Source organism: Diabrotica undecimpunctata, chromosome 6, assembly GCF_040954645.1.
Source record: "Diabrotica undecimpunctata isolate CICGRU chromosome 6, icDiaUnde3, whole genome shotgun sequence".
In the NCBI taxonomy this organism is placed as follows: Eukaryota; Metazoa; Arthropoda; class Insecta; order Coleoptera; family Chrysomelidae; genus Diabrotica; species Diabrotica undecimpunctata.
Genome location: NC_092808.1, coordinates 101325663 through 101352282, shown reverse-complemented (window position 1 = coordinate 101352282; position 26620 = coordinate 101325663). Strand labels below are relative to the sequence as shown.

At 33.2% G+C, this 26620-nt stretch overlaps 1 protein-coding gene across 4 annotated transcripts in view; it reads left to right on the top strand.

Moving 5' to 3' along the window:
• Positions 1-26620, top strand: part of LOC140443645 (aquaporin AQPAe.a-like) — a 247935-nt gene that overhangs the window by 159290 nt on the left and 62025 nt on the right. The window contains exon 1 of one of the 4 annotated variants that reach the window (XM_072535009.1): positions 21076-21233. The exons of the other annotated variants lie outside the window; for them this stretch is intronic. Coding sequence (XP_072391110.1) covers positions 21218-21233 — 16 coding nt within the window. The 5' untranslated portion in view covers positions 21076-21217. Of the gene's footprint in view, positions 1-21075; positions 21234-26620 lie in introns of those variants that run through there. 4 annotated transcript variants of the gene reach the window in all.

The window sequence follows — 26620 nt, the reverse complement described above, 5'->3', positions numbered from 1 at the left end:
TTTAAGCAAAGAAACATATTACACTTCTCGCATTTTATGAGGCTTTTTGAACCTCAGGGATATTTGCATATTTGCCTTTCACTACACGATAATGGAAGGTGACCATTTTCATCTGTTTGTACATCTTGCATTGGAATATCGATTGCTGGACCCCTTCTTTCCTTGTTTTGTAAATTTTCCATAGCTCCACATAGACGACCCCTTTTTGTAGTAAAACCAGCTTTATTAACTTTGCACAAACACTCTGCTACTGCCATTTTGAAATCTGCCAGAGCTAAATTATTAGACCTATTGTCTCTTCTTCTCCAAAGAATCCACGCATTGACAGTCATCATCATCATCATCATCAATCAGCCCTGAGTTGTCCAATGTTGAACATAGGCCTCCTCTAGACTTTTCCATCTGCTTCTGTTCTGCGCCTCTGCTATCCAATTGGTCACGATTCTTTTGAGGTCGTCGGTCCATCGCGTTGGGGGTTTTCCTCGGCTTCGCTTGTTAGCCCGTAGTCTCCACTCATTGACAGTCATCAAATCAATAATATGGAAAAATATAAGCATGTACCATTTTTTTGGATACTATATTATCCCAACATTGAATCTAAACTATGAAATGAAACTAAATGTTTACGAATTTGTCGTTATACCATGTAAAGAATATCTTGTAATGTATAAGTATTGGTACTGTTTGTGTTAGCCAAAGAACCGCATTTGAACTTACCCCCAAATCAGGAAAACCATCGGGTACTACATTAGTTGGGCTTCCTACAATATCCCAACATTGAATCCAGGAGATCTATTCGCCCTATATACTTGTTGTCGATCGTTACAGCTTTTGGACATGGAACCATTATATGTGTCTTATCATTTTTCGAAAACCGTTTAACTTCAACTGTTGGCATACTCCCAGCATATGTTGATAAAATGTTTACTAATTTGTTGTTATACCATGTAACAACAGATATTTTTGTACCATCAATTGTGGCGACTTTCTCTACCATAGCTTCTCGGCTTTCTTTTTTAATTCATCCTCTTTTGGCATATTACTGTTTGGCACTCTTTTATTCTAACTGTTTCTAGTGGTAACATACCCTATTTCATTAGATAAATTTGCAATGCGACTCTGTCGCTGCAAAATGCAAAGTGCAAAATCCGCTGACACTACTAAGAACAAACGCCTTATATCCCCATTTGTGAAGTTTTTGCGGATTATATTGTTTTATAGATGAACGCGCATTTGTTGGAATTATCTGCTCATCTATGGCTAAAAATTCCTCTTTCGGAACTTTGAGTAACCGATTCCTTAGTTTATTTAGTAGCGGTCGGATTATAAAAGGTTTATCATGACCAAGATTACCGGCAGCAATAGCATCGTTATTGTTCGCAAAATGTAAAAAACTTTTTATTTCTTCCCATCTAGTGCATGACATAACATCTGAGATCAATCGATGATTCAGGCTGGAGTTCCAATAACTTCTAGCGTTTGGCAATTGGAGTATTGACCTATAAATATAGGTTCCTAAGAACTGTACTAGCTCATTTTCAGAAAGTTTTAAAGGTTTTTGAGGTCTTTTTTCCACTGAGTATAATATAGTTTGATAAACTATATCTTTGATCACCTCATTTATTAAAAAAAAAAATTAAAAATGCGTAAGGGGTAATGCGCAATTCAGGTGGCAGGTCAGTAGAACCGAGAAATCTCGTATCAACATCTGATGTTACCAAATTTCCTTCTTTCCAAGTTCTTCTTCTTCTACGGCACTACAGCCCAAAATGAGCCTTGGCCTCCTTTATTTTTTGCCTCCACCCTTGTCTGTCTGTGGCTGCTCTTCTCCATACACGGACTCCTAAAAGTGCTTGTGCGTCGCTGCTTACTGTGTCTTCCCAGTGCTTTCTTGGCTTTCCAACTGGTCTCTTTCCCTGCATTCTGGCGTTCAGTGCTCGTTTTGGTAGCCTATCCTCTCCCATTCGTATCACATGTCCGGCCCATTGCAATCTTTGTATTCTAACTCTTTCCAAGTTGGATGATTTTTATTTCTATTGTTTATTAGATTACGTCGTAATTCGTCCAAAGAAATATCATCGTCGCTATCCGAACTGCTTTTTAAATCCGTTTCTGGGATAATAATATCTTATTCATCATTATCTATTATATCATCTTCATAGTCTGACTCTGGAGCTAATATAATAGGGGAAATATCATCATCTGATAGTCCTTTGTCTTCCTTCACTACCATCTAGTATATCCACTACCACAAGAGTTTCACCTAAAACTTTTTTGGATCCATTATCTAAAGTAAAAAAATACTAATACCTAGTTTAGAACGGATATTGTGCCGTATATGAAAGAGCGTCTTGCACGACAGTGCATATTGTGGCATATATGGCACAAGCATATTTTTAATAAAAAAATACCAAAATATAAAGAAATACGTGAAAATACTTACAGAAATTCTTTCTTGAAGGTCTATCCTTGATGTCGATTTTTTTTTGTACAAAAATATTCAGTACAAACTTCAAAAATTGAATATTAAATTGCACAATTATTATGGACAACTGTCAAACCGCCGCCATTTGCAAATTTTCATAAAAGTTCATTTTGCTGCATTAAGATGGCGCTTTATTACCGGTTATACGAAATATGCGCTTTAAATGGACATGGCATGCATAAATACTTAAAAATAAGATTCGATCTCTAATAGTTACGTATAAAACTAAGTATGGTGCCATATATACTAACATTATTATGCCATATACATTATAATAACGCCAGAAAGTGTTCAGACCACAGAACTATAGCATTGATGAGCCACACACTAAAAGTATTTTTAAAAATAATTTACAAAAGAATATTTAATAAATTAGAAGAGGACATAAGCGCCACAGAGTTTGGACTCAGAGGTGGACTAGGAACACGGGAAGCTTTGTTTGGTCTGAGTGTGTTAATGCAAAGATGTAAACCAAGACCTCTACGTAGGTTTCATAGATTTTGAGAAGGCCTTTGATAAAGTCAGACACCAAAAGCTGTATGAAATTATAAGAAGCCAAAACATCGACAGTCGCGACATTAACATCATATCCAGGTTGTACTGGGGACAAACAGCAAAAATCAAAGTTGATAATAAGTTAACTGAAGACATTGAGATTCGTCGAGGTGTGCATCAGGGTTGTGAGCTTTCTCCACTATTATTCAATATATATAGCGAAACAATATGTCAGGAAGCGCTCCTAGAGCAAAACATTGGTATGAACATTAATGGAGAGTTAATTAACAATATACGATACGCTGATGACACGTTAATAGTAACAGATAACCTAGCAAATTTACAGTTTTTGATGGAAAACATAATCATCCATACCAAAAAGTATGGTCTAAAACTGAACATCAAAAAGACTAAATTCATGATTGTAACAAAGAAGCTATACACCATTGTGAATTTAACCATAAATAATCAGCCATTTGAAAGAGTTACGTCCTACAAATATTTAGGGGTTTGCTTCACTGATACTAATGACCAGACAAGAGAAATCAAGAGGCGAATAGAGATAGCAAGACAATCGTTTGTCAAAATGAAAAAGTTCCTATGCAGCTGGGACATAAATATAAACTTAAGAACGAGAATGTTAAGGTGCTATGTTTTCTTCGTTTTGCTGTACGGCATGGAAGCCAGGACACTAAAAAAGATAAACAATAAAAACATTGAGGCATTCGAGATGTGGTGTTACAGGAGAATGTGGAAAATACCATGGACAGAAAGAGTAATAAATCAAGATGTTCTGCTGAAGATGGGGAAGGAATGCGAAGTCATAAAAACCATACAAACGAAAAAACTGGAATATTTGGGCCACATAATCGGAGGAGAAAAGTACTCTCTGCTTAGACTCATAATCCAAGAAAAAATCCCCGGGAAAGAGAAATGTGGGACGTAGGACGATTTCCTGGTTGCGAAATTTAAGGGAGTGGTATGGGTGCAGTTCAATACAGTTGTTCAGAGCTGCAGCCAACAAAGTAAAGATTGCTGTGATGGTAGCCAACCTCCGATAGGAGACGGTACTGCAAGAAGAATGTGCCATATGTGACCAACTATGCGGTAAGGGGTTACCCTCTTTGTAAAGTAGGAAAAAGGTTCAGTGAAAGACTTTCTTTCTGCGAAGTACGTTTTCGATCTGTTTTTTTTTTATGATTTTCTAAAAATAATACCAAAGAATATAGACGCATACTATATTCTTTGATAATACATTCTTTTACGTTTTGTACACTATATGCGAGTTTGTGTATCCTTTTGTCAATTTTTCAACTATTTTATTGTTATGTTTTAAATCCTATAGTGCTTTTAGCTGTCACTTGTTTTTTTGAATACGGTTATGTTTCATATATGGTAGTGCTTTAAAAATTGGTACTGATTCTGTTAGGTATGTGAAGAACAAATCGAAACGTATAATTATTTTATTTTTAAGATTAACCGAAGGTATTGCTTAATTAAACTTCTTTACCATCATAAGCATATCAATTTAATCCGTTATGACTACCAAAATTTCTAATAAAAGACACAAGTATTACAATATTGCTCCTGATTGCAACATGTAGACAAAAAACATCTGAAGTGGCATGAAAATCAATCATTACAACTGGACTACTACACGCTTTAAAATTAATTTCTCACAGAATGTTACAAAATAAAAAAATAATATGCACCAAGTTAATTTGTTGACCTTGTTGCTAACAGGTAATGGCGTAACAACATAAATTAAGGAGTCAAAAGATTTTGGTTAATTTTGAATGGGTGGATTTTAAACACATATTAACTGTAAACTTGACAAGGGTCAATGCTCCAAATTAAATAAAAAACGAGAGGTAGAAAGATTGATGCCTAGAGAAAAATAGGTTAATGCGTGTGAAATTGTTGAGACAGTAGACTGCAAAATGCGATATAAAGTATCCTAAATTTATTGTTGTTATCGAAATCTGAAAATATACTTATGTATAAAATTAGAGAAACATTGAAGGAAAGAAAAATTAACTTCAAACATTTGTTTTTATTGTATTAATAGAATTCTTCTTCTTTCTCTAAATTTAGGACTAAGTACTGTTTATTCTTAATGTCGTGGCATATTATCGTGCACGTTGCGTTTCCAGCACATAGCGTTTAGTTTCCGAAAAATATAATTTAAATGGTTTTAAATATGAACAACGCACACTGTCCGGAACAAAGCGTTTCAGACACTTAACGTTTCCGTTCAGTATATTTGAAAACAATATTTTACTGATGCCGACGGCTACGTAACGAGTCGTAACCAGTTGGTAAGGATAATGTGAATTAGATGTCCGTCGTTTTCCCCCCATTGTTTATTTAGGTATTTGTATGATTTTGATACAGACTATTTAAAAAAATAATTTTCGATTCTATTTTGTCATTTATGCATGTGTTTTTATTGCTTTATGACAATTAATCACGGAAGTGATAAACAATTAGGACTTTTGTACGGAAGTGATACCTCTGCTTTTTAAAAATACTTTTTGGTTTGATATATATGGCTTCGTTAAATGTATACTCGGTTCACAATTTGTTGATAGTTCACTAGAAGTTTAACCCTATTTAGAAAACTGAAATACAGAGAGGATAGGTAATACGATATAATAGTAAAAACCAACCTAAAACTGACGGTTTAAGACGTTTTCGACTAACCCACCTTATATCTGAAGGAATACAATAGCTTATAATCCTATTACGGGGGTATTTTGAATGGTTAGAGATGAACGACCAGTGTCGTAGAGTATATGATTGAAACATTTATTTGAACTAAATAAATATATTTTTTAAAGTGTACTTATGTAAATTGTATTTTTTAATAAAACTTATTTATTTTATTCAAAAATAAAAAGTTCCTTGCCATTTGTAAAAGATACATTTATTTAATTAAGGAAAAAGGCGCCAAATGTCGCCTGGCAAAATTTTCAATGTGTTTTAAATGTATCCATTATTTTCGAATCCGGAGAAAACTAATAAATATTTTTGAAAAATTTAAACGCAGAATGAAAGATTACATTATTACTCAGGGCAGAAAGTCCCTGAAAACTTCTACAATGTTTATTTTAATATGTTATGTAACAGGGGTGAAAATAAAAGAGAAAATATAGTATAATTTTTAATTGAAAATATTGCATGCAAAAGAAACTTTTTATTTATTCTAAAACATATTTCATTCTGCCTTTAAATTTTTCAAAAATGCTTTTTAGTTTTCTCAGGATTTGAAAAAAAAATGGATACATTTAAAACACATTGAACATTTTGACAGGCGACATTTTGCGCCTTTCCCCTTTAATACCTTACGATTACAACTACTATTACTTACCTTATATAATTACGATTAGAAAACTATTCAAATTCAAAATAAATAGGATCAACTTCGGAATCCGAGTCGTCTTGAGGGTTAATAATTAGCGGTTGTGTCTCTACGGTCGCATCAATTATGTTATCAAGATCCCACATTTTTTGTTCTTCTTCTATTACATGTCTTACTGCATCTTTCCAGTTTTGTTTTGTAATATGTTATAATATCGTATAACAATTCACGTACAGCTTGTATTTTATATGACGTATTTTTTCTAGCCACATAACTTTTCATTTGTGCCCAAATGAGTTCAATTGGATTTATTTCGCAGTGGTAGGGTGGAAGTCTAAAGACTGTGATGTTTCGCCTTTCTGCCATTTTGTCAACTACGTATTTCTTGAACTTAGATTTGTGTTGCCGGGCAATTTTTAAAAGTTCTGCTTTTACCATTCCATCTTCGTAAGGCAGATACTTATTCCGCAGCCAGTCAAGAATATCCTGTTTCTTCCACGCATTCGTTAGAAGTCTTTCTACTAGTCGTGAATGATAAGGTGCATTATCTAATACTATAATTGAATTTGGTGGTATGTGTTCAATCATTTGCTCAAAATACTCTTCGAAAACATCAGCTGTCATCTCCTCGTGATAGTCTTTTGTGCTTTTGGAATGAAATTCCAACAAACCATGCTTAACAAATCCTTTTTCACTGCCAATGTGAGAAATTATTAATCTACTGCCTTTACCAGAAGGTGGGGAGATACCAGTAGACCAACCTTCCATAAAGGCTTGCCTGGAGCTTAATATATTTTTATCTGACCAAATTTTTTTTAGAGTATGACCTGAGTTTACCCACGTTTCATCCTGGTAGAAGATGGGCCTTTCTTCAGCCCGGAATTTTCGTATGAATCTTAGATAATTTCTTCTCCAACATCATCTTCTCCTCCCGGTCAATAAAAAGTGATTTTCGGTCTGATTTCTCCCACCGGAAATTTAATTCTTTTAAAACTTGCCACAATTTAGTTCGTCCGATATGAGGCAAATCCGGGTCGTCTCTAACTTCTTGTAAAATTTTGTTTAGGTTTGGTATTTCTTTTTTGAAAAAAAATTCATGAATTTTCCTTCGAATACCATTTTTGGCAAATTCATCAATTTCAATAGGCTTTTTCCCTCTCTTTAAGTTTTCGTTTGTGTTTGGGTTAGCTATACCGTGTTTTTTTCTTTCTGATAGGAACCTATATAAAGCTGACTCTCCTACGCCAGTCATGTTGGAACAACTTTCGACTATGTTGCGAACAGTGTTTGTGGGATTCTGAGAAACCAGAGCATCGTGAACATTCAGGACAATAGTCTTCTCTCTTGGTAAATAGACAGATATACTGACTGTATGCAACAGTACCGGTGTAAAACTTGATGATGAAGCCATCACAAACAATTCAACAAAACGAGCACGAGCGAAAGGTACGTATATGTTCGTAGGTATATGGAATAAAAAATCACTCACGCACTGCATATTATTCGCAAAAGAAATATTCCAGACGCTAATTACTGCCGTAGACGCGGAAACACCGACGAGCCGTAAATTACATGCGATCAGAAACGTACTAAACAAAAAAATTGTTTTCGTTCGTAATAACTTCACCCTTTCAAGTTAAGTTTCGAATATAATTATATTATTAAAAATCTGGGGAATTCCATCTTAATTATCTTGCAACGAATAGTACCTTCGGATATGAATTCCAGGTTTTCTAGTAAAGTAATTAAAGATTAGTATTGAAATATCCAAAGAGATAAGGTATTCTTATTTACAAAATTGTTAATGGTTAAATTCTTATTTTTATTAATATAATAACAAACATTAGTCGTGAAAGTTTTAATTGTTTTTTTGCTAAATATATTAGTATTAAACTATTATCAATATTATATATAACAGTATTAAAACATTATATTATTATTTAAAATAAATGGTGAATAAACACCTTAGGAACGCCTATGATTTACGACCGTTTTATGAGTTTGAGGCATATTTCGTGCTCTCAACAATTTGTGAACGAATAATAGTATTTTGTTTTTTTGACTGGAGGTGAAATTAAATTTAAAACATATTTAAACTGAATCCTATTCATTCTAAAATATCCATAATATTTTTCATCGTCATCAATTAATTCTCTGTATAAAGTCCAGTATTCACATTCCTTCTTCCTTTCTCTTAGCATTGGATGTACTTCAAACCTTATTTTTAATACAGTTTTTCATTCTTCATCGTTAAAAAGAAGAGCAATTGCACATAATTTTTGTCTAGAAAAGTGAGATCATATCTTCACCGAACCAAACTAAAATGTTCTATGTATGAAAATGTGAACGCGCAGCCCAATTGCTGGAGTGGAAACGCTACGCGCCGGAAACTATACGTGCACGATAATATGCCGTGACCTTTACAACTAAGACTTCGGACTTCGATGTGCAGCTCGTACCATTTTTAGAGGTCTTATCACAGGTGGTTTTGATGTATTGGGTTTTTCGGTCCATAAAATTTTTACGATCCGCTCATCGTTCATTCTACTGAGCTTCTTGATTGCAGCTGTTTCCGCTTTGGTTTCGGTCGTAGAGGTTATTACTGGTCTTACATATACTGACTTTACTTCCTATATGGTCTGTGTTTGACTTCCTTCTTAAAACTTCTGCTATTGGTAATGTTCACTCCTAGATATAGGGAGCTCATAAATTGCTTTGGTAGTTTGTGACCAGTTTACATCTCTTAGAATCTCTGTTAATCGTGAATGACTTTGTCGTTTAATAGATCTAACCCTATTAACTGTTTCTGCAATGTTTTGAAAACTTTATAGTAATCGCTGTAAAAATAATTTTTATCTTGAGATATAAGAACTACGTCATCAACATAGCAACATATTTTAATTTTTTTGTTTTCCTTCCTAACCTCTTCCTGCTGTTTCAACTTCTTTTATGATTTCATCCGTTACCAAAATTAAAGAGAATTAGACTGAGTTTGTCTGCCTGTTTTATCCCTGTATGTATATTCTCTATATAGGTATACAGGTATTTTCTTAATTATATAGGTCTGTATATAGGTATTTTCTTAGTTAGCCGGTTTTCTACTCTTACAAATATTGTTGGTATTCATTTCTTTAATGATTGCCGGGATCTATAATTCTTGAACTCAATAGTTTAAGGACATCTGCAAGTACACTCTGTCAAATGCATTCGTAAGGTCCACGAAGCACTTGCAAGTATTTTCTGTATCTGATGAATATGAGTGATATGCTTATTTATTTACGATCCTTTTCTATGAATTAAAATAAAGTTGTTTTATCACAGAAATTTTTTAGAAATTTACACATATATTAAGTGAGAAAGAACCAATAATATGTGTCTAGACATATATACATAATTTTAACTGGCGTCCTAATACTTACGTGAACTGTTCTAATTTTTTATTTTAGAGATAAATTATCTACTTATTTCAGTTATCTTGTTGATAGATATTCAAATTTTGGGACTTCTGCTAAGTAATTTAATCATATAAAAATTGTGAAGACACAAGTATACAGAAAGTGAGAAAACCTGTTTTTTTTTTAACTAATATTAAAAATTGTAAATTTTCTTAAAAACTTATTGAGAGTCTTAATACAAAGTGGCATCCACAGCTCATTAAAAATGACAGAGCAGCTAGAAAAAAATACAAAAAAACTTGAAAAGAATGAAATCAAATTTAACGAGTCAGTTGAGCAAGTTTTAACGATGTTGAGCCTAGATCATCTATCCATATCATAAAAAATAATAAAAGCCCTTGAAATTGATGACCTGTTTACAGGACAAATCAAGAAGTTTAGATCGAAATCATTAGAGTGACCTCTTGAAATGATGAACAGTTTTGTTCAAACTATTCATATACCGAAAGCATGGAGATAAGCTAAAATTATTGCATGCTTAAAACTAGCAAAGATACCAACGATCGCAAAAGGTTTTGACTACTAAAATGTATGATCCATAGAATATTCATCGAGAATAGACAAAAAACTCAGTAGTTTTGACCTGGGAAATAAAAAATTTCAAACCTTACTATTCGTGGTACTATTTTTAGATCTTAATGCCGGTATGATACCAAAACCACTGAAAACTCTTTCAAAACCTTATAATATCACCTGACACAATAAACTCTAGAGTGGTAAGGCTGTGGTCACTCGTCAGGAGGTTTCTAACTGGCGAAATAATTATTTTTGGGCAACTGGAGATCCACTTTTTCCAAGAGAGAACCATTTTCAAACAGAACTTTCTTTAACTTTTTGTTGGCATTATTTGTAACTATAATGATGCATTGTCCTGTTTTTTTTAACTAAAAATATACAATACGATAAAGTTTTGACAATGTAAGCTCTATGGTAGTACAGAACTTAAGATATTCTATGGCTTAATTCATGTGAAATGTCTAGCTCATGCTTACCTTGTCGCGGAAGATATAAAACTGATGTTGATAGCTAACTAAGTTGCTAGCTAAAACCGACAAGGATGAGAACATCAAGGAACGAGTCTGAGATTATCCAGTCTAATATTTTACCATTTGTTAAAACACTTTATTGTATTGGTGACTATAATGTTAATTTCGTGAAAACTAATTGTCCAAATAATAAATTTATTTGAGATTTTTGAAGCGAAGGTTCTATAGGTTGTATTACTTTTTTAGTGTAAAAAATAAATAATAAAATTAGTTTATTAAATTTTAAAATTACCATTTAAATTTCAAAATTACAGAAAACATAGTATAAAGCTCGCGATAGTGTACTGTGCCAGAGAAGACCAAATTCATCATTCTAAACAACAGTAAATGGAAAAGACAAGAGATGGAACTCCAAAATGTGCAGGGGTATAGATATCATCAAAGCAGTGCGAGTCAATCATCCTTTACGTGGCACCACTCTGGAGTGAGTCGGTACAGATACCGACCTACGAAGCGCTCATGATACGAGTAGAATAAGTCTGTTGCGAGTAGCATGCACCTTTAGGACTGTATCTACGGCGGCCTTGTGGACCATTACGGGTTGTGTTCTTCTGTATGTGTTAGCAGTCGGAAGGAGACATCCCTATGAGAGAAGAGAGTATTTGACAGCAGCCATAAAAAAGAAGAGAGAGAAAGATCAATAAAGAAGAGTGGAACAACACGGAAGATGTTACCTAGTGGACGAAGATGCTAATTCCGAGTTTAAAAGACTGGGTGGACTGTGGTCACAGACGACCAAATTACTTTCTGATGCAACTGCTCACAGAACATGGCTGTTTTAGGGGATATCTTCATAGGTTCAGAAAGATAGATACAGATAAATGCCTATATTGTGAATACTCTGACACTGTTACTCACATAATGCTAGAGTGTAATAGATGGACAGGGGAGATAAATATAATGTATAGAGAAATAGGTATGATCCCTGTTAATGCGAGGGAAATGATCCTGAAGATGACGAGAAGTAAGGAGGAATGAAATATTGCACATAATTAAATCCGAACAGTAATTAAAAAGAAAGAAGAAGAAATGAAACACAAGCCAGACCAACGACAGAGATACGATCTAGACAAGAACAAGAAAAGAGAAGAGATAACTGCTCCAAAAGTGTTGTCAGCCTTACACTTTCGGAGTATGGTACGTGCGACTGTCAACTGCACACAAGTAGAAGAGGGTGGTTTTAGTTGGTAGGCAGGAAAACATGAAGGTATCTGTTTCCAGGACCTCCTTCTTCTAAGGTAACATGGGCTCGGATGTACTCCTCTACACACGCCTGAATCCAACACAAGCCAGCCATTCCTAGGGATGGGTTAACCTGGTACGGTTGTTTAGAAATTTCCACCCTCAGAGAAAAAAAGTCTACTGTACCGCCTACTGTAACATCTTTTTTTGAAGCGAAGCTTTTCTACTGGCGTTTTATTACTTTTTTCTCTACAGTAAAACACTGAGACGAGCGTCACGGAACTAGCGCCTCGGAGAAGGCGTCACGGGTCAGCCGTCGTTTAGCCATTCTTTTTTCGATTTCTTGAGTTTCTTCATTTCTATTTGTTAACGGTACTCCCAAATAATCGAACTCTTCAACTAGCTCAAAGTTATATTCCTTGTCTGGTGCAAAACTCATAAATATTCATTATTTCCTTTCATCTTCATATACTTTGTTTTCTATTTATTTACTTCCAACTCATATCCCTGGCTGTTCTCTCGAGTCTTTTAAAATTTATTTCTCTCTTTTTTTATTTCTGTTCATCTTCTTGTTATTACGGCAAAATCGTCCGCGTATTTTCTTAGAATTCATTATAGTATTACATTAAAAAATACAGTAGACAGGAGGTCACCTTGTCGCAGGCCTCTAGTGATATTTAAGCTGTCAGAGCCATAACCTTCTATCACAACTTTATTTTTAGTTTCATTCAGAAGAGATTTAGTTAATCGTATTATTTTATCCGAAAACTCAAAGTGTGTGTAGTGTGTCATATGCTTGCCGAAAATCAATGAACAATATGTTAAATGACAAATTAAATTCATATGAACTAGCCATGATCTGTTTAATTGTAAAAATTTGGTCTATTACTCACTTCTTCTTCTTTTTAGCCTTTTGTCGTCCATGTTTGGACATAGGCCTCTCCCAACTCCTTCCATCGGTCTCTATCCTGAGTAACATATTTCCAATTTGTTCCTGCTATTCTTTTAATGTCATCAACCCATCTCATCTGTGGTCTTTCTCTTGGTCGTTTACTTTCGTAAGGTCTCCAATGTATTACTCACTATTTGCTCTAAAACCATCTTGATATTCATCTTGGTTTTCTTCAATGTTGACATTAATTCTATTTCTGATCGATGCAGCTAGAACTTTATACGTTGTGTCGTGTAATGCTCTACCGCTGTAGTTTTTACATTCCGTAACATTTCCTTTTTTGTGTATTGAGCGTAGCAGCGCTTCTTGCGACTGTTTTGGTATTTGCTCTTTGGTCCATATTTCACGTATCAACGTTGTCATTTCCTTCTGAGGCTTTGGCCACTTTCCTTTAGGAACTTTGCTATGATGCCATTTTCACCAGGTGCTTTATTATGTTTTAAACTCTTTATTGTGTCTATTATTTCTTTTTTGTTGGTACTTCATCATTGTTATTCCGGTTTATTAATTCTTTTAGTGGCTGCTGTATTTGAAGATGTCCATCTGTCCAGTTTTTCGTCTATTTCTCCTACTAAATGTCCGACCTCATCTTAATAATATTTTGGTAGGGTTTTATTTTGACTTCATTCTCTTTTTATTTTTTGGTAGACAATCTGACTTTGTTATCTACAAAATCTTCTTTAATATTATTTAGTTTTTCTTCTAGGTAACACCTTTTCTTTGTCCTGCATATTTTCTTTTTCTCCCTTTTATTCTCAGCGTATAGCTCTGTATTTTTCAAATTATTCGTCCTTATGCTATTGATTCTGGATCTATTCCTCTACTTAGTCGCTCTCTAATAATAATTATCATACAAATCTTTTTGTCTCCTTTAGGATGGTTTTGGTAGTGCTAACTCGTCTGCTTGTTGAATCGTTTCTTTGAGTCATTCCCACCTACTGATTATGTCTTGTGCTACTTCCTGTCCTGATAGTTTTGGATTTTTTTACTTATTCTTTGTTTTTTCCTAATTTCTTCGTTCTGCAATAGTATACCACTATATCGTTTCACCTGATGGCCATTCCTCCTAGTATATGTGAGCATCATTTGTTCCATTTTTACTTTTACCAGGAAGTGGTCTGAATTTGCATCCGCTCCTCTACTACTTCTACTGTCTTTAACGGACTTTATGTGTTTCGCTTCAATTAATATATGGTCTATATGATTAATTGTTTGACTATCTCATTATATCCAAGTACCTTTATGAATCTTCTTATGGTCAAACTACGAGCCCACAATACGCGTATTATTTTCAAAGGCAAATTCAAGCAATCGTCTGCCATTTAGATTTTTTTTTTTTATTTAGAAAAAACATATAATCCACATCAACCACGAAGGGTTATTAGTGGAGTAACGTACACAAAAGTTCATTTTATTTACATTAAATAGATGTATATAAACGTAAATCTTTTAAATAATTTATTACATGGTCAGTGTTTATGGTTAAAGTGGTTTTGATGTCATCTGAGATTCCATATTTTCTTCTTGTTTCTTCGTGGTACTGGCAGTCAGTCAGAATATGCTTCACCGTCAATGGGAGAGAACAGTTTCTGCAGGTTGGAGAAGGTTCTTTGTTGATTAAGAATCTATGGGTCAGTGCAGTGTGTCCAATTCTTAGTCGATTAATTATTACTTGATCCCTTCTATTGGATGGATTATTCAAGATGGTCTTCACAAGGGGATAAATCTCATATAGTTTGGTTCCTGAATCTTTCCAGTAGTCTTGCCATATGTTCATACAGTGGTCTTTAATTAGGTTTTTGAGATCGGAATATGGGTAATTTATTGTTTTGGTTGTGTATTGTGAGTTTATTCGACTTGTGTTTGCTAGGTTGTCCACTTTCTCATTTCCAGCTATTCCTACATGCGACGGTACCCAGATAAATGCTACTTCTTTTCGAGTTGATTGAATTACATTTATCTCATTTTTTATAGCCCGAAATATTGGATTTGTAGGGTATATTTGTTTTACGCCTAATAGAGCATTTAATGAGTCAGTGATAATGACACATTTATTCTCACTACGCGTTTTGAAGAAAATTAAGGCTTCCAAAATGGCTGTGGTCTCGCCTGTGAGGATGCAGCAATTTGTAGGTATGGATATAGTGTGAGTAGTGTATTTACAGTAGTATGCAGCAGCATGTCCGTCATGAGCTTTAGAGGCATCACTGAAAATTTGGAGATGATTAGGATAATGAGATATCACTTCGGAGTACAAGTGTTTAATGAAAATCGGATTTGTAGTTGATTTGGGGTATTTTGTGAGGGTTAAATCAATGGTAAGTGGTTGGATTATCCATGGAGGAAAATTTACACTGACTTGTAGAGATCGATTTAGCTTATCCATATCAAAGTTAGAAGATTTTATTCGTTCTATAAGGGGAGTACTATTTTTAGTGGGTTTTGTAGAACCAATATTCGGATGGCAAATTTGGGAGAAAACCGGATGTTGTTTCTGTGCTGATATTTTCCCTATATAGTTTAGGGATAATTGTTGACGTCTAATATATAGAGGTGGTTCTCTCGCTAAAACTTGTAAGCTACTAATAGGACTAGTTCTGAAGGCACTCAGTGCCAATCTCAAAGCTGTAGATTGTATGCTATTTAGTTTTTTTAAAGCAGTTTTGCTTGCAGCACCGTAAGATATGCAACCGTAATCTAATTTACTTCTAATAAGTGATTTGTAAAGGTTAATTAATGTTTTACAGTCGGCACCCCAAAATTTATTAGATAACATTTTAAGTATGTTTAACCGGTTTTGGCATGCTTGTTGTAATTTATTAATATGCACATTCCAATTTAATTTTTTATCGAAAGTTAGGCCTAAAAAACTTACTTCTGTTGACTGTTTTATAGGTAAATCATTTAATCTTAAATTAATTGTATGGTGAGTGTTATTTTTACTAAAAATTACGTATTGAGTTTTTTCTGCAGAAAAATTGAATCCGGTTTGTAATGCCCAATTTTGAAGTCGATTTAACATAAGTTGTAATATATTTGTTGCTGAAACTAGGTTATTAGATTTGGTGTAAATAACAATATCATCCGCGTAAATGCTAGCTTTAATAGGAGCTCTGATTACATTTATGATGCTATTAAAAGCCACTAAAAATAGGGTTGGACTTAAAATGGATCCTTGAGGGATTCCATTATCTAGCATTTTTGGAGAACTTATGATTCCATTTATTCTAACTTGTATAGAACGATTACTTAAGAAATTTTTTATAAAAGCAAGCATGTTACCTTGAATTCCATAATTATTAAGTGTTGCTAATATAGAATGTTTCCATGTCCTATCAAAAGCCTGGGTTATGTCAAAAAATATTGCAATCAACTTCTGATTGTTTGCAAAGGCTTCATTGATTGAGGTTTGCAGTGAAATATGGTTATCTAATGTAGACCGTCCCTTGCGAAAACCACTCTGAAATGGGGTAAGGAGATCTTTTGTTTCTAAATACCATGTTAGACGGAGATTTAGAATTTTTTCCAGTATTTTGCACATGCTGCATGTGAGAGAAATAGGACGGTACGATGAGGGCATATCTTTGGGTTTATTGGGTTTAATAATGGGAATAGTTATTGACTGAGACCAGAGTTTTGGAAATTTATGATTTAAAAAACAGGTATTGAATAAATCTAACAATATTATTTTTGCTCGGAAAGGTAGGTGTTTTATGAATATTGGTGGAATATCATCATGTCCTGGGGATGTGTTTTTGGAGTTTACAATAGAGTATTCTAGTTCTTGAAGAGTTATGGTAGCATTTAATGGATCACCAGATTCCTTATCAACGATTTCGAATGATTCTATATTTTGCTTATGTAATAAGAATTCCGGCGTTATATTTTGGTCGCTAGAATTTTCTTGGTAAACTTCGGCTAAAGTTTCATCAATAGCTTTTTTACAGGTGATGATCTCATTATTATATGTTAGTGCATTGATATGCCTAAAGGAGTTGGTACCTTTAAGTTTCCGAATTTTAGACCAAATAACCTGTGAAGGTGTTGATGAATTTATGGACGATACGTAGTCTTTCCAAGTATCTTTTTTGCTTTTTTTCATAAGATATCTTGATTCAGCTCTGAGTTTTTTAAAATTAAGTAAGTTTTCGTCTGTATTATGTTTTTTAAGTTTATTAAAGGCATGTTTACAAGATGAGAGTGCTTTTGCAATTCCACTATTCCACCAAGGTACGGGTTGCCTTTTACAGGGTTTTGTCTTTCCTATATTTTCTAAAGCTGCTTCTATAATAATATTATTTAAAGAGGTGATATCATAGTTTATATCATTGCTTAAATGGAAGTTTTCAAGTTTATTATTGATATAGAATTGATAGGATACCCAATTTGCATTTTTTAATTTCCAGGACTGATATATTGGGAAATCAAGGGGATGAATGTGATCTGATGTTATAGAAATTGGAAAGTGGTCACTATTATATAATGAGTTCAAAGTGTTCCATGACAATGTAGTTGAGAGTGATTGACTGCATAAGGATATATCAATGGCGGAAAATGAACCGTTATAAGAATTAAATCTAGTTGGATTCCCTGTATTAAGTAACAATAAATCAGAACAATCAATTAGGTTTTTCAATAAGTTACCGTATTTATCAGTTTTGTGACTTCCCCATGCCGGGTGGTGGCAGTTCATATCTCCTAAAATTAATTTAGGATGTGGAATTTGGTCTATAAGATTATTTAATTCATGCATATCTAGATTACTAGGGTGTGGTAAATAAATGTTACATATGTTAATCTTTTTATGATAGGTAATAGAGACTGCTACAGCTTCAAGATTAGTACTTAGCGCGATCGGTTTAGCTTCCAAATCAGTTCTGGTGAAAATAGCTACTCCACCACTAGCTTGTTGAGACATTCGATTTTTTTTAAAACATTGAAAATTTTTTAAATTTATGTTATTTTGTTTAAAGTGGGTTTCTTGAAGACAAAGAATTAAAGGGGAAAGCTCGCCGATTAGTAGTTTTAACTGTTCATAATGGGTATAAAACCCATTTATGTTCCATTGCACTATAAATGAATTAGTCATCCGTTAATTATTTTTCAACTAGTGACGATTCGTCAGTTTCGTCAGCTGAAGAAGGGTTAGGGTTTATTTTTTTCTTTAGTCGGGTGATATTATTTCTTAACCTAGAATTTTGGGTGTAACAATAAACAAAATTAAGGATTTGAATTAGTTCCTCTGGTTCATTGGAGTAATCTTTCGAAGTTAATTCAGGGTTATGAGAGTTTAAAACATTTTCCATAAAATCACATATTTCATTAAAATTTAGTATAAATGGAGGTGATCTATTTTCGATTTTGTCTTTGATGGATTCTAGGGAGTGGATGACATCTTCGCGGGGGGTTTTGGAAGAAGTTTTGGGTTTCTTTTTTGGTTTATTTTGTTTAGGGGTATTAAAAACGGATGAGTCGGTTTTTGGGTTGTCATCGTTAATTTCAGGAGATGATATGCTATGTCTTTTTAGCTGTTTAGAATTGACTGCATTATTTAAGGTTATTGATGTTTCTGGTGTCGTAGTATTTTCAGTGTTATTTACAGCTGGTGCTGTTGTTCTGGAAGAAGAAGACGACGTGTTTGGATTATCTGTAGATATGTTTTGGATGATGTCGGTTTCCGTAGTATTTTTAGTGCTATTTACAGCTGGTGATGTTGTTTTGGAAGAAGAAGACGAAGTGTTTGTATTATCTTTAGATATGTTTTGGATGAGGTCGGTTTCCATAGATTGATATATTTTATCATTAGGTTCATTAGGATTGGATAATGACGATGTGATTGGAGTTGAATTTGAGAGGGGAGTTGAAAGGGTATCATTAGGTTGATGATGTTTAGATAATGTTGATGTGGTTTGAGTTGAATCTAAGAGGGTAGTTGAATTAGTTTGGTTTGAAATGTTAGCGCATTCTGATTCTTGATGACCAATGGTTTTACATTTGGAGCAACTGAATCCGTCTACGAAGAGAAATACTCGGTAGGAAGTATTATCATGAGTTATGGTAAAAGAGTCAGGAATAGACATATTTTCCAGGGGTGTAATGAATGATTGCCTTCTAAAGCTCAGAACATGACTGTACTCACTTTCAGACATACCTACTCGAAGAAAAGTCATTTTAGATGCAGTGTGAATACCAAGTTTTTGTAATTCTTCTTCAATTATTTCGTTCGGGATTGTAGGACATGCATTAGATATTAGAAGTCTCTGGGCTGGAGAAATTAATCTTCTTACTTCGACTTGACATCCATTTATTTCGATATATTTATAAGAATGAAGAAGAGCATCAACAGTGTTTTTTGAAGAGAGATATATGCATATTCTATTGTTAGCAATTCTTGAGGCAAAAAGTACATTAATTGGACCCACTAGTGATCCAACAGCTACGACGTAATCATGGATTTTTGTGCCTTCAATGCTGGAAATGACTATTGCTTGTTGTTTTGTTGGATGTTTAAAATAATTTACGACATCTGAGTAATTGCGTTTAACGGAGTTGTGTGTAGTATTATTGTTGTATGAAGTCATTTTAATTAATTTTCTTGATCAGAAGTTGAGCCGGTCCTGTGGCCGGTCCAAAAAACTGGTCAAGACCCAACTGGAATTTTTGTTATCTCTTTACGTAGGTATTATTTAAAGGTTATTTTGTTATTGTTACAAAAATAATACGAAAAGAAGTGCTACTCACTTGAGATAATATTGTCAGCACTAACTAATGCACTTAAATTTGTCGTAGAGGTATAAAATATTAAATTATGATTTGTTTTTACCATTTAAAATGACTATATTTCGGGACAGCTGATAACGTTGTAGATTTGATCGCTATCAGGGCCGAACTCGCCATTTAGATTGCTGTCTCTGTGTTTGCTCTTTTCGCCGGTTATTTGTCTGTAAGCATTCTCCCTACCAACTTTTGCGTTAAAATCTCCTACAAATATTTTTATATTATTTATATTATTTATCTCCTACAAATATTTATATTATTTAAATCAAGTTTTTCCAGCTTTTCATAAAAATACTATTTAATATCCTGATCCTTATCGTCTATTCAGGCAAGGATATTTACAAATGTTTTTCTATACTTTCTTCTCATTCTGATATTATTTGCTCTCATTGACATAATCTGCTTGTTATTGGCTCAAAGGTCACGACTAATTTTGCAATTTTATTTTTAACCAAAACCCTACGATAAAAAGTATTGCTGTTGAAGAATATGTAGTTCTTAATCTCTGTGCAGAAAATTTTCCTTTTGTTTGGTTTCTTGGATAGCTGCAATATCAATATTGTACTTCTCTAGCATATCCACAAGTTTTATAATGCGCTTGTTTAAAATTTTCCTCTAACATTCCATTGTCCAATGAAAATCCCATTTCATACCTTTTTCATCATTAGATTTTTATTGTCGTTATTATCAATACATTAACTCAAACCGTATTAAACTTCTAAAAAAACTCTATACAACAAAAGTTGGTTAGAATTTAATCCTCTATCGATTCCAGTGATTATTTTGAGCAAAAGAATTTCAACCCCTGAGAAGAGGTGGTAACCACCCCTGGTGCAGAAGCATACATCAGCGTTATATAAATTTTATTATTTGAGCACTTTCCCATCAACCCACCAAATTTCAAGAAAATCGGTTCAGTTCTACAGAATTTGGATGGTGCATAGCCCGATTAACTGACAGGACATATTATCCTTGCTCGGCATTTTACATTTTTCTGAACTGAAACCGTAATATCATTTAATATTGCAAAAACTAACATGACATATAAGCATTTATGCATCTTATTTTGTAGCTGACAATCCTCAGTTATTCTATTCCCCATTCTTTACGGGTAAAATGTATTTTGAGATAAAAAAGTTTTATACCAAATAATCAATTACTTCATATCTGTATTTTGTAATATTGTACTGACTAAAAAAATCCAATAATGTTTGAATTTGCGCTTCAGATAAAATGAACTACTCTTCATGTAAAGTGACGCCACAAACAATGATAAAAGATACCTAATCTATCGAGAGGTCCCATTTATAATTTAACGAAATTAAGATAAAACAATTTTATAAATAAATATGTATGTAGCAGATTAAAATTTCACTAAATCGGGCACCGCAGGCTTAATAACATCGTGTGAGTGTAATTTGTTGTGATACTATTTGAGTGATTAAGAGCAAATTACTTGGAAAAATGGGAAAAGTCGAAGGTTTGTATACGATATTGTTTTCCAAGAAGAAGCTTTAATATTTTTAGAGTTATGGCATAAAGCCACAAATGTTGCATATTTATAATTAAGTTGAAAACTGTTAAAAATAGCAAAAATATATTTTTATGTAAAAGTTAACTATCCAAGTGTAAAATACTTCAACTTTCGTCTTCTTTATCCAGTCCATCCTAGAATATCCTAGATGTATAAAATGTATACATAGATGATAAGATCTTAAATCTTAATTATTTTTGTTGAGTTGTGTGTATTACATCTTGCAAACTATTATAAATATTCTTCGTTTCACTTTCGATTTGTTTATGTGTGAAGTAAACTAATATAATATGAAACTTACAGTTTTCCTGATTCAACGCCGCTTTCACGATTTTGTGCCAGATATATTCGATGTCTTCTACGTCGTTTTTTTTTTTTTAATTTTTCATGCAGTAAAAGGAGAACTTCTGATCTGGCATGTATTTTTCAATATTTTGCTAAAAATAAGTGTAAATTTTGTCATTTTAATGGTCATTTTCTTTTCTTCCTAGCCCCTAACTTGGCGCGCACACAACCGCTGTAAGAAAAATGTTATTGCTTACTGAATATTATCTTTAGAGGGCTCCATTTTCAGAGTTAATTACATTTTTGTTTCTATTTTAATTTTTTTGACATTTTATTGACATTGTATCTCATAAGATACACTACTAGGCGTACCGTACATTACAATGTATCTCGCAAGACACATTGCCAGGAATACTATAAAACAAGTACTGATGACCAATAGATACATTGCCAGGTTATTAGAAAAACACCTCCGTATCTAGAAAGATACATTGCAAAGATGTATATTTGTCGTTTGGACCAATATATTAAATAATATTGGGTCATTGAATTAAATGAAAATTATCAAATTTTCACAAAATATAATAAAAACATTAAACAAATCTACAAAATGCCGTGTTAACTCAAAAGGGCGTAACTGCAATTTTTATTAAAAACGAGTTTCATATCCCACGAGTTATTTAGTAATCTTTTCTACAAATCTACCTGGGTTTCATAGCCGTATCTGCAATAAAACCGGATATATACTGCTTAAATTAATAGCCGTATCTGAATTTTCTACTAAAATGTTAGCTTTAAAAGCCGCAACTGTAAATGTTAACACAAAAAGCCGTAACTAAAAAGTTTTCGGCAGATACGGCCTATTCACTTAACATTTCAAGATATTATTATGTTGGCGCGAAAAGTAGTAAACTGTCAATTTACTTTATTTCTATCTAACCTTACTTTTTCGTATTTTCATAGAATGTGTTTAGTTTGTTGTTCATAATAAATATGGATAATAATTTTGCAGAAACAACTAGTAAGTATATTTTCTACTAATTTATATAAAAGGCTAAACAAATACAAATTGTTACCTTGTACCTATGTGTCAAGGTAAATATTTTTGTTTCTGAAGTTATTGTAAAGGGATCTTTTTGTAGGTGATTATGCTCCCAAGATGCGATACTTTCAAAGAAATTATATTTACTCCTAGACTGATAGCCTTTAATGAGAGCTTTGTTCCAGTTGGTACTTCTAAAACTTCTACAGTTGCTATTCTATGGCATGAAGCTATTTCTGGACGAAAAAAGGCTGATATTGTTAGCACATTTTATGCATTTTTAAACGAAATTAGGGATTCCGAAGAAGTTTTTGTTTGGGTGGATAATTGTTTCGGTCAGAACAAAAATTGGTGCTTGTACACATTTTTTGTGTATGCTGTAAACTCATTAGAATTGAACATTAGGAAAATAACTCTAAGATATTTTGAGTCAGGCCATACATTTATGGCAGCTGACTCATTTCACCATAGAGTCGAGCAATCACTAAATCCACAAGGTAAAGTTTGTGACTTCGTTGATTTTGTAAATGCGGTTAAAACGTCAACACGTAATGTCGAAGTTATCGACGTGGCTTTTAATGATTTTTACAACTGGAAAGACGAATCATCTCAATATAAAATAACAAGGTTGGTCCCTCGTCCGTACCTTCAACAAATGGTGGAAGTTTAGTTCATGAGAGGTTTCCATACATTAGGTTATAAAACTAGTTTTGAAGGAGAAATCATAAGTGCCAATTCTTTAAAGGCTAATATCCAAAAAATTGGCATTGCAAAACCACTCTCTATCTCTCAACCACGAGGTATTACCATGGAAAGAACACAGAATATAATCACTAAAATTGGTCAAATAATGCCCCCAAATCGCATTACATTTTGGAAAAATATTTTTGTTAGCGAAAATGTGGACACAATAATTGATAATTAATATAATAACTAGTTCGGAGCAGAAAATTAAGTATTAATTATTTATATTTGATTGACTGAATATGATATTTTAGTTAGTCTGTATTGTTGTTTACTTTTTTAACTTTTCCTAATTATTAAGAATAACTTACGAAATTAATACAACATTAATATTGTAACGTTCATTTGTTTAATGCAATAAATATTTTTAAAAAATCATGTAGTTACGTTCTTAATTGTATACCTCCTGTTAAGTGAAAAAGGCGTATCTGTTAAAAGTGTTGTTTTCCCAAGTTGACACTATACCAAAATCTGTCACATGATAGTATATACCTATTTATTAACTTCTATATGGTACAAGTCACAACTTTTTAAAAAATCACGATTGCCTCATCAAAACCACTAAAACTGATTTTTCTCGCAAACTAGTTTAAAGCAGATACGCCCTTTTGAGTTAACACGGCAGAATTGTTTCGCTAAAGGTCTTTAGCATTTTCAAGACTTTTAGCAAAACAATTGTAGATTTGTTTAATGTTTTCATTACATTTTGTGGTACTGTGTTTTACTTCAATTATTATGAACAGATACCATAAAGTAGGGGTTTAAACCATACACATAATATTGGATCAATTAATATCAATCTACAAAGATGATCAAACATTATTTATTTTTACAGCTTAAATTCCAAACTTCAAATAAAACTTGGAACACTCAAAAAATAAAAGTAAAATTAATAATTATAAGTTGTTAAAAAATTAAAAAAATTAGTTATGAAAATCATAAAAACAATTACGGGATTCCACTAAACATAACCTCGCTCTACATTTTGAACAACTCATAGTTGTTTGTCCTTTGCCACAGTTTCGACATCGTCCTTTGGTTGTAAAAGTTGGAAAGTGTCCAAAAAGATCTTTTCTAACATCTTCTCCAGGTATATTCTGGACGTGAGTACGAATCTTCTTTTTTGGTGTATTAATTCCGTCGGATCACCTTTTTCTATTTTTCAATACAAGGGAATCGACAAATTATATTTTAAATTCCTTTAGACCCATACCATTTTCTTCGTCCTCTAGTAAATTATTATTTCTGCGATATAAAAGCCAAGCGTTATTGACACATATATCCAATATTTGGGAAAAAATTGAAAGGTACCACCTGTGGCTTTTAAAAGGTGTTCGATAAAGCGCAACTAGCATATCTGCCAAATCTACGCCACCCATATGTGCATTGTAATGCTTGATAATTAATGGACGGGGTATTTCAATTTTGTTTTTAGCTTCTTTAGAGAATCTTTTAATTGAAGACATAGGATAAGCACTTACATACGAACTGCACACATGAACGGCCTTGTTATCAAACCACTTTATAATGCAAGTTCTTTTTTCATTATCCACTTTCTGCTGAAAAGATCCTCTTCCTTTTTTTTAATTCCGCATCTGTTTGAAAACCACAACCTTGTAGAGGATCTGCTCTCAATGTTCCAAGAGATAGAATTCCTTTTTCGTGTCTTAAGTAGTGTACTTAACTAGGGGAGCAGAAAAAATTATTAAAATAAACCATGCAACATTCAGGGTTTTTTATTGTTTGGCAGAGAGCTAATACCGTCTTGGCACCCAAACCAAAAGATTCCTAGTCATCAGCCAAATATCTATCTCTGAATGTATCATCCCCTCTGTAAGGTAAAAAATCGTATACTATTCCAGATACACCACATCTAAATCATTACAAGCATAATATACCAAATGTTTTTATCACTTTTCTGTTAATCCTCTAATGGGCAAAGTATCTAATAAGATCCAATTAGTATTTGTCCGTATACCGGGTAATGTATCCAAAAAGATACTTATTCTATTTTCGTTAGTACCTGCCAATGTATACCCCAGGATACTAACTAAATTGTTGCTTAACTGGCAATATGTCTTCGGAGATACTACTTTTCAAAGTGATCCTATCTGTTTGTTTATAGACAAATCATGAATATTATTTTATACAATTATTTGCTGAAGACCCAATTAACTATAATTATAGTTTATCAATCCATACAATAACTAATAACATTAAAAAATTAATTTATTTCCGAATGACACAAATTTGCACTTTCTTTGGAAGTCATTTTGAGCGCGTCTACACAAAACACTCTCTGATTGTGGCAAAACTCTATGTATGACATGCAAATTAATTTATTGGTTAGCCGAATGCTATAGGTAGAGAGTACGTTTAAAAGCTCGCGGCAAACTTAGTTTATGTAGAGGAAGTACATTTTAATAAATAACGTATCCTGGAGTACACACCGTCAAGTTAAGGGCTAGTTTCCTAAATTGCTCGTATTTTGATTTTGTGGGTATTAAGTTCTGTCACAGTGTCTTAGACTGTTTTTGTACACGATAGTGTTCCAGCATGATATTCTCAATTTAATATTTTGTCTGGGAGTCCCATCATTGCTAATGTAGTCTTCAAATGATTTTGTCTTGTATAAGAGGCTTTGTGATAAGTTCTATGAGCGTATTTCTTTTTTTACTAGCCAGTTGCTGACCGCGTCTCCAACAATGAAAATATTAACAAAAAAATTATTCCCTATCTAAAAAAAATGCATTAGAAAATAGTAGAATTGACTTTTATAGATATACAGATTTTAGAATTAATATTACTTTTAATTGGCAATTATATAGGTATATATATGGTCTTGGCTTATCTTCTCTCGTCCATTAGTTTCAGAATCTCATCTGTCATCCATGATTTTTTCTTCGTTAATCTATCTGTCTGTAAGTGTTTATCCTTTACATTTTGCACTATTTTTGTAATATGTTTGATCGTTTGTTCTTCGTTCGATTCGTCTCTAATTGCAGTTACTTGATCGTTTAACGTGGCCTAGACTCTCATTCTCGTATCAAGGTCTTTCAGGATACGTAGATCGTATGATTGTGCTTTCCCTTTATGCACTGTTTTGAGTTTGACTCGAAATAATCCCACTAGTGGAACGTGGTCTGTCTCCAAGTCTGCTCCAGGATAAGACTTGATAGATGTAAAGCTGTTTCGGAATTTTTTATTTACTAAAATGTAGTCTATTTGATTCCTAATAATTCTCTTCGGTCTGTCTTGGGGG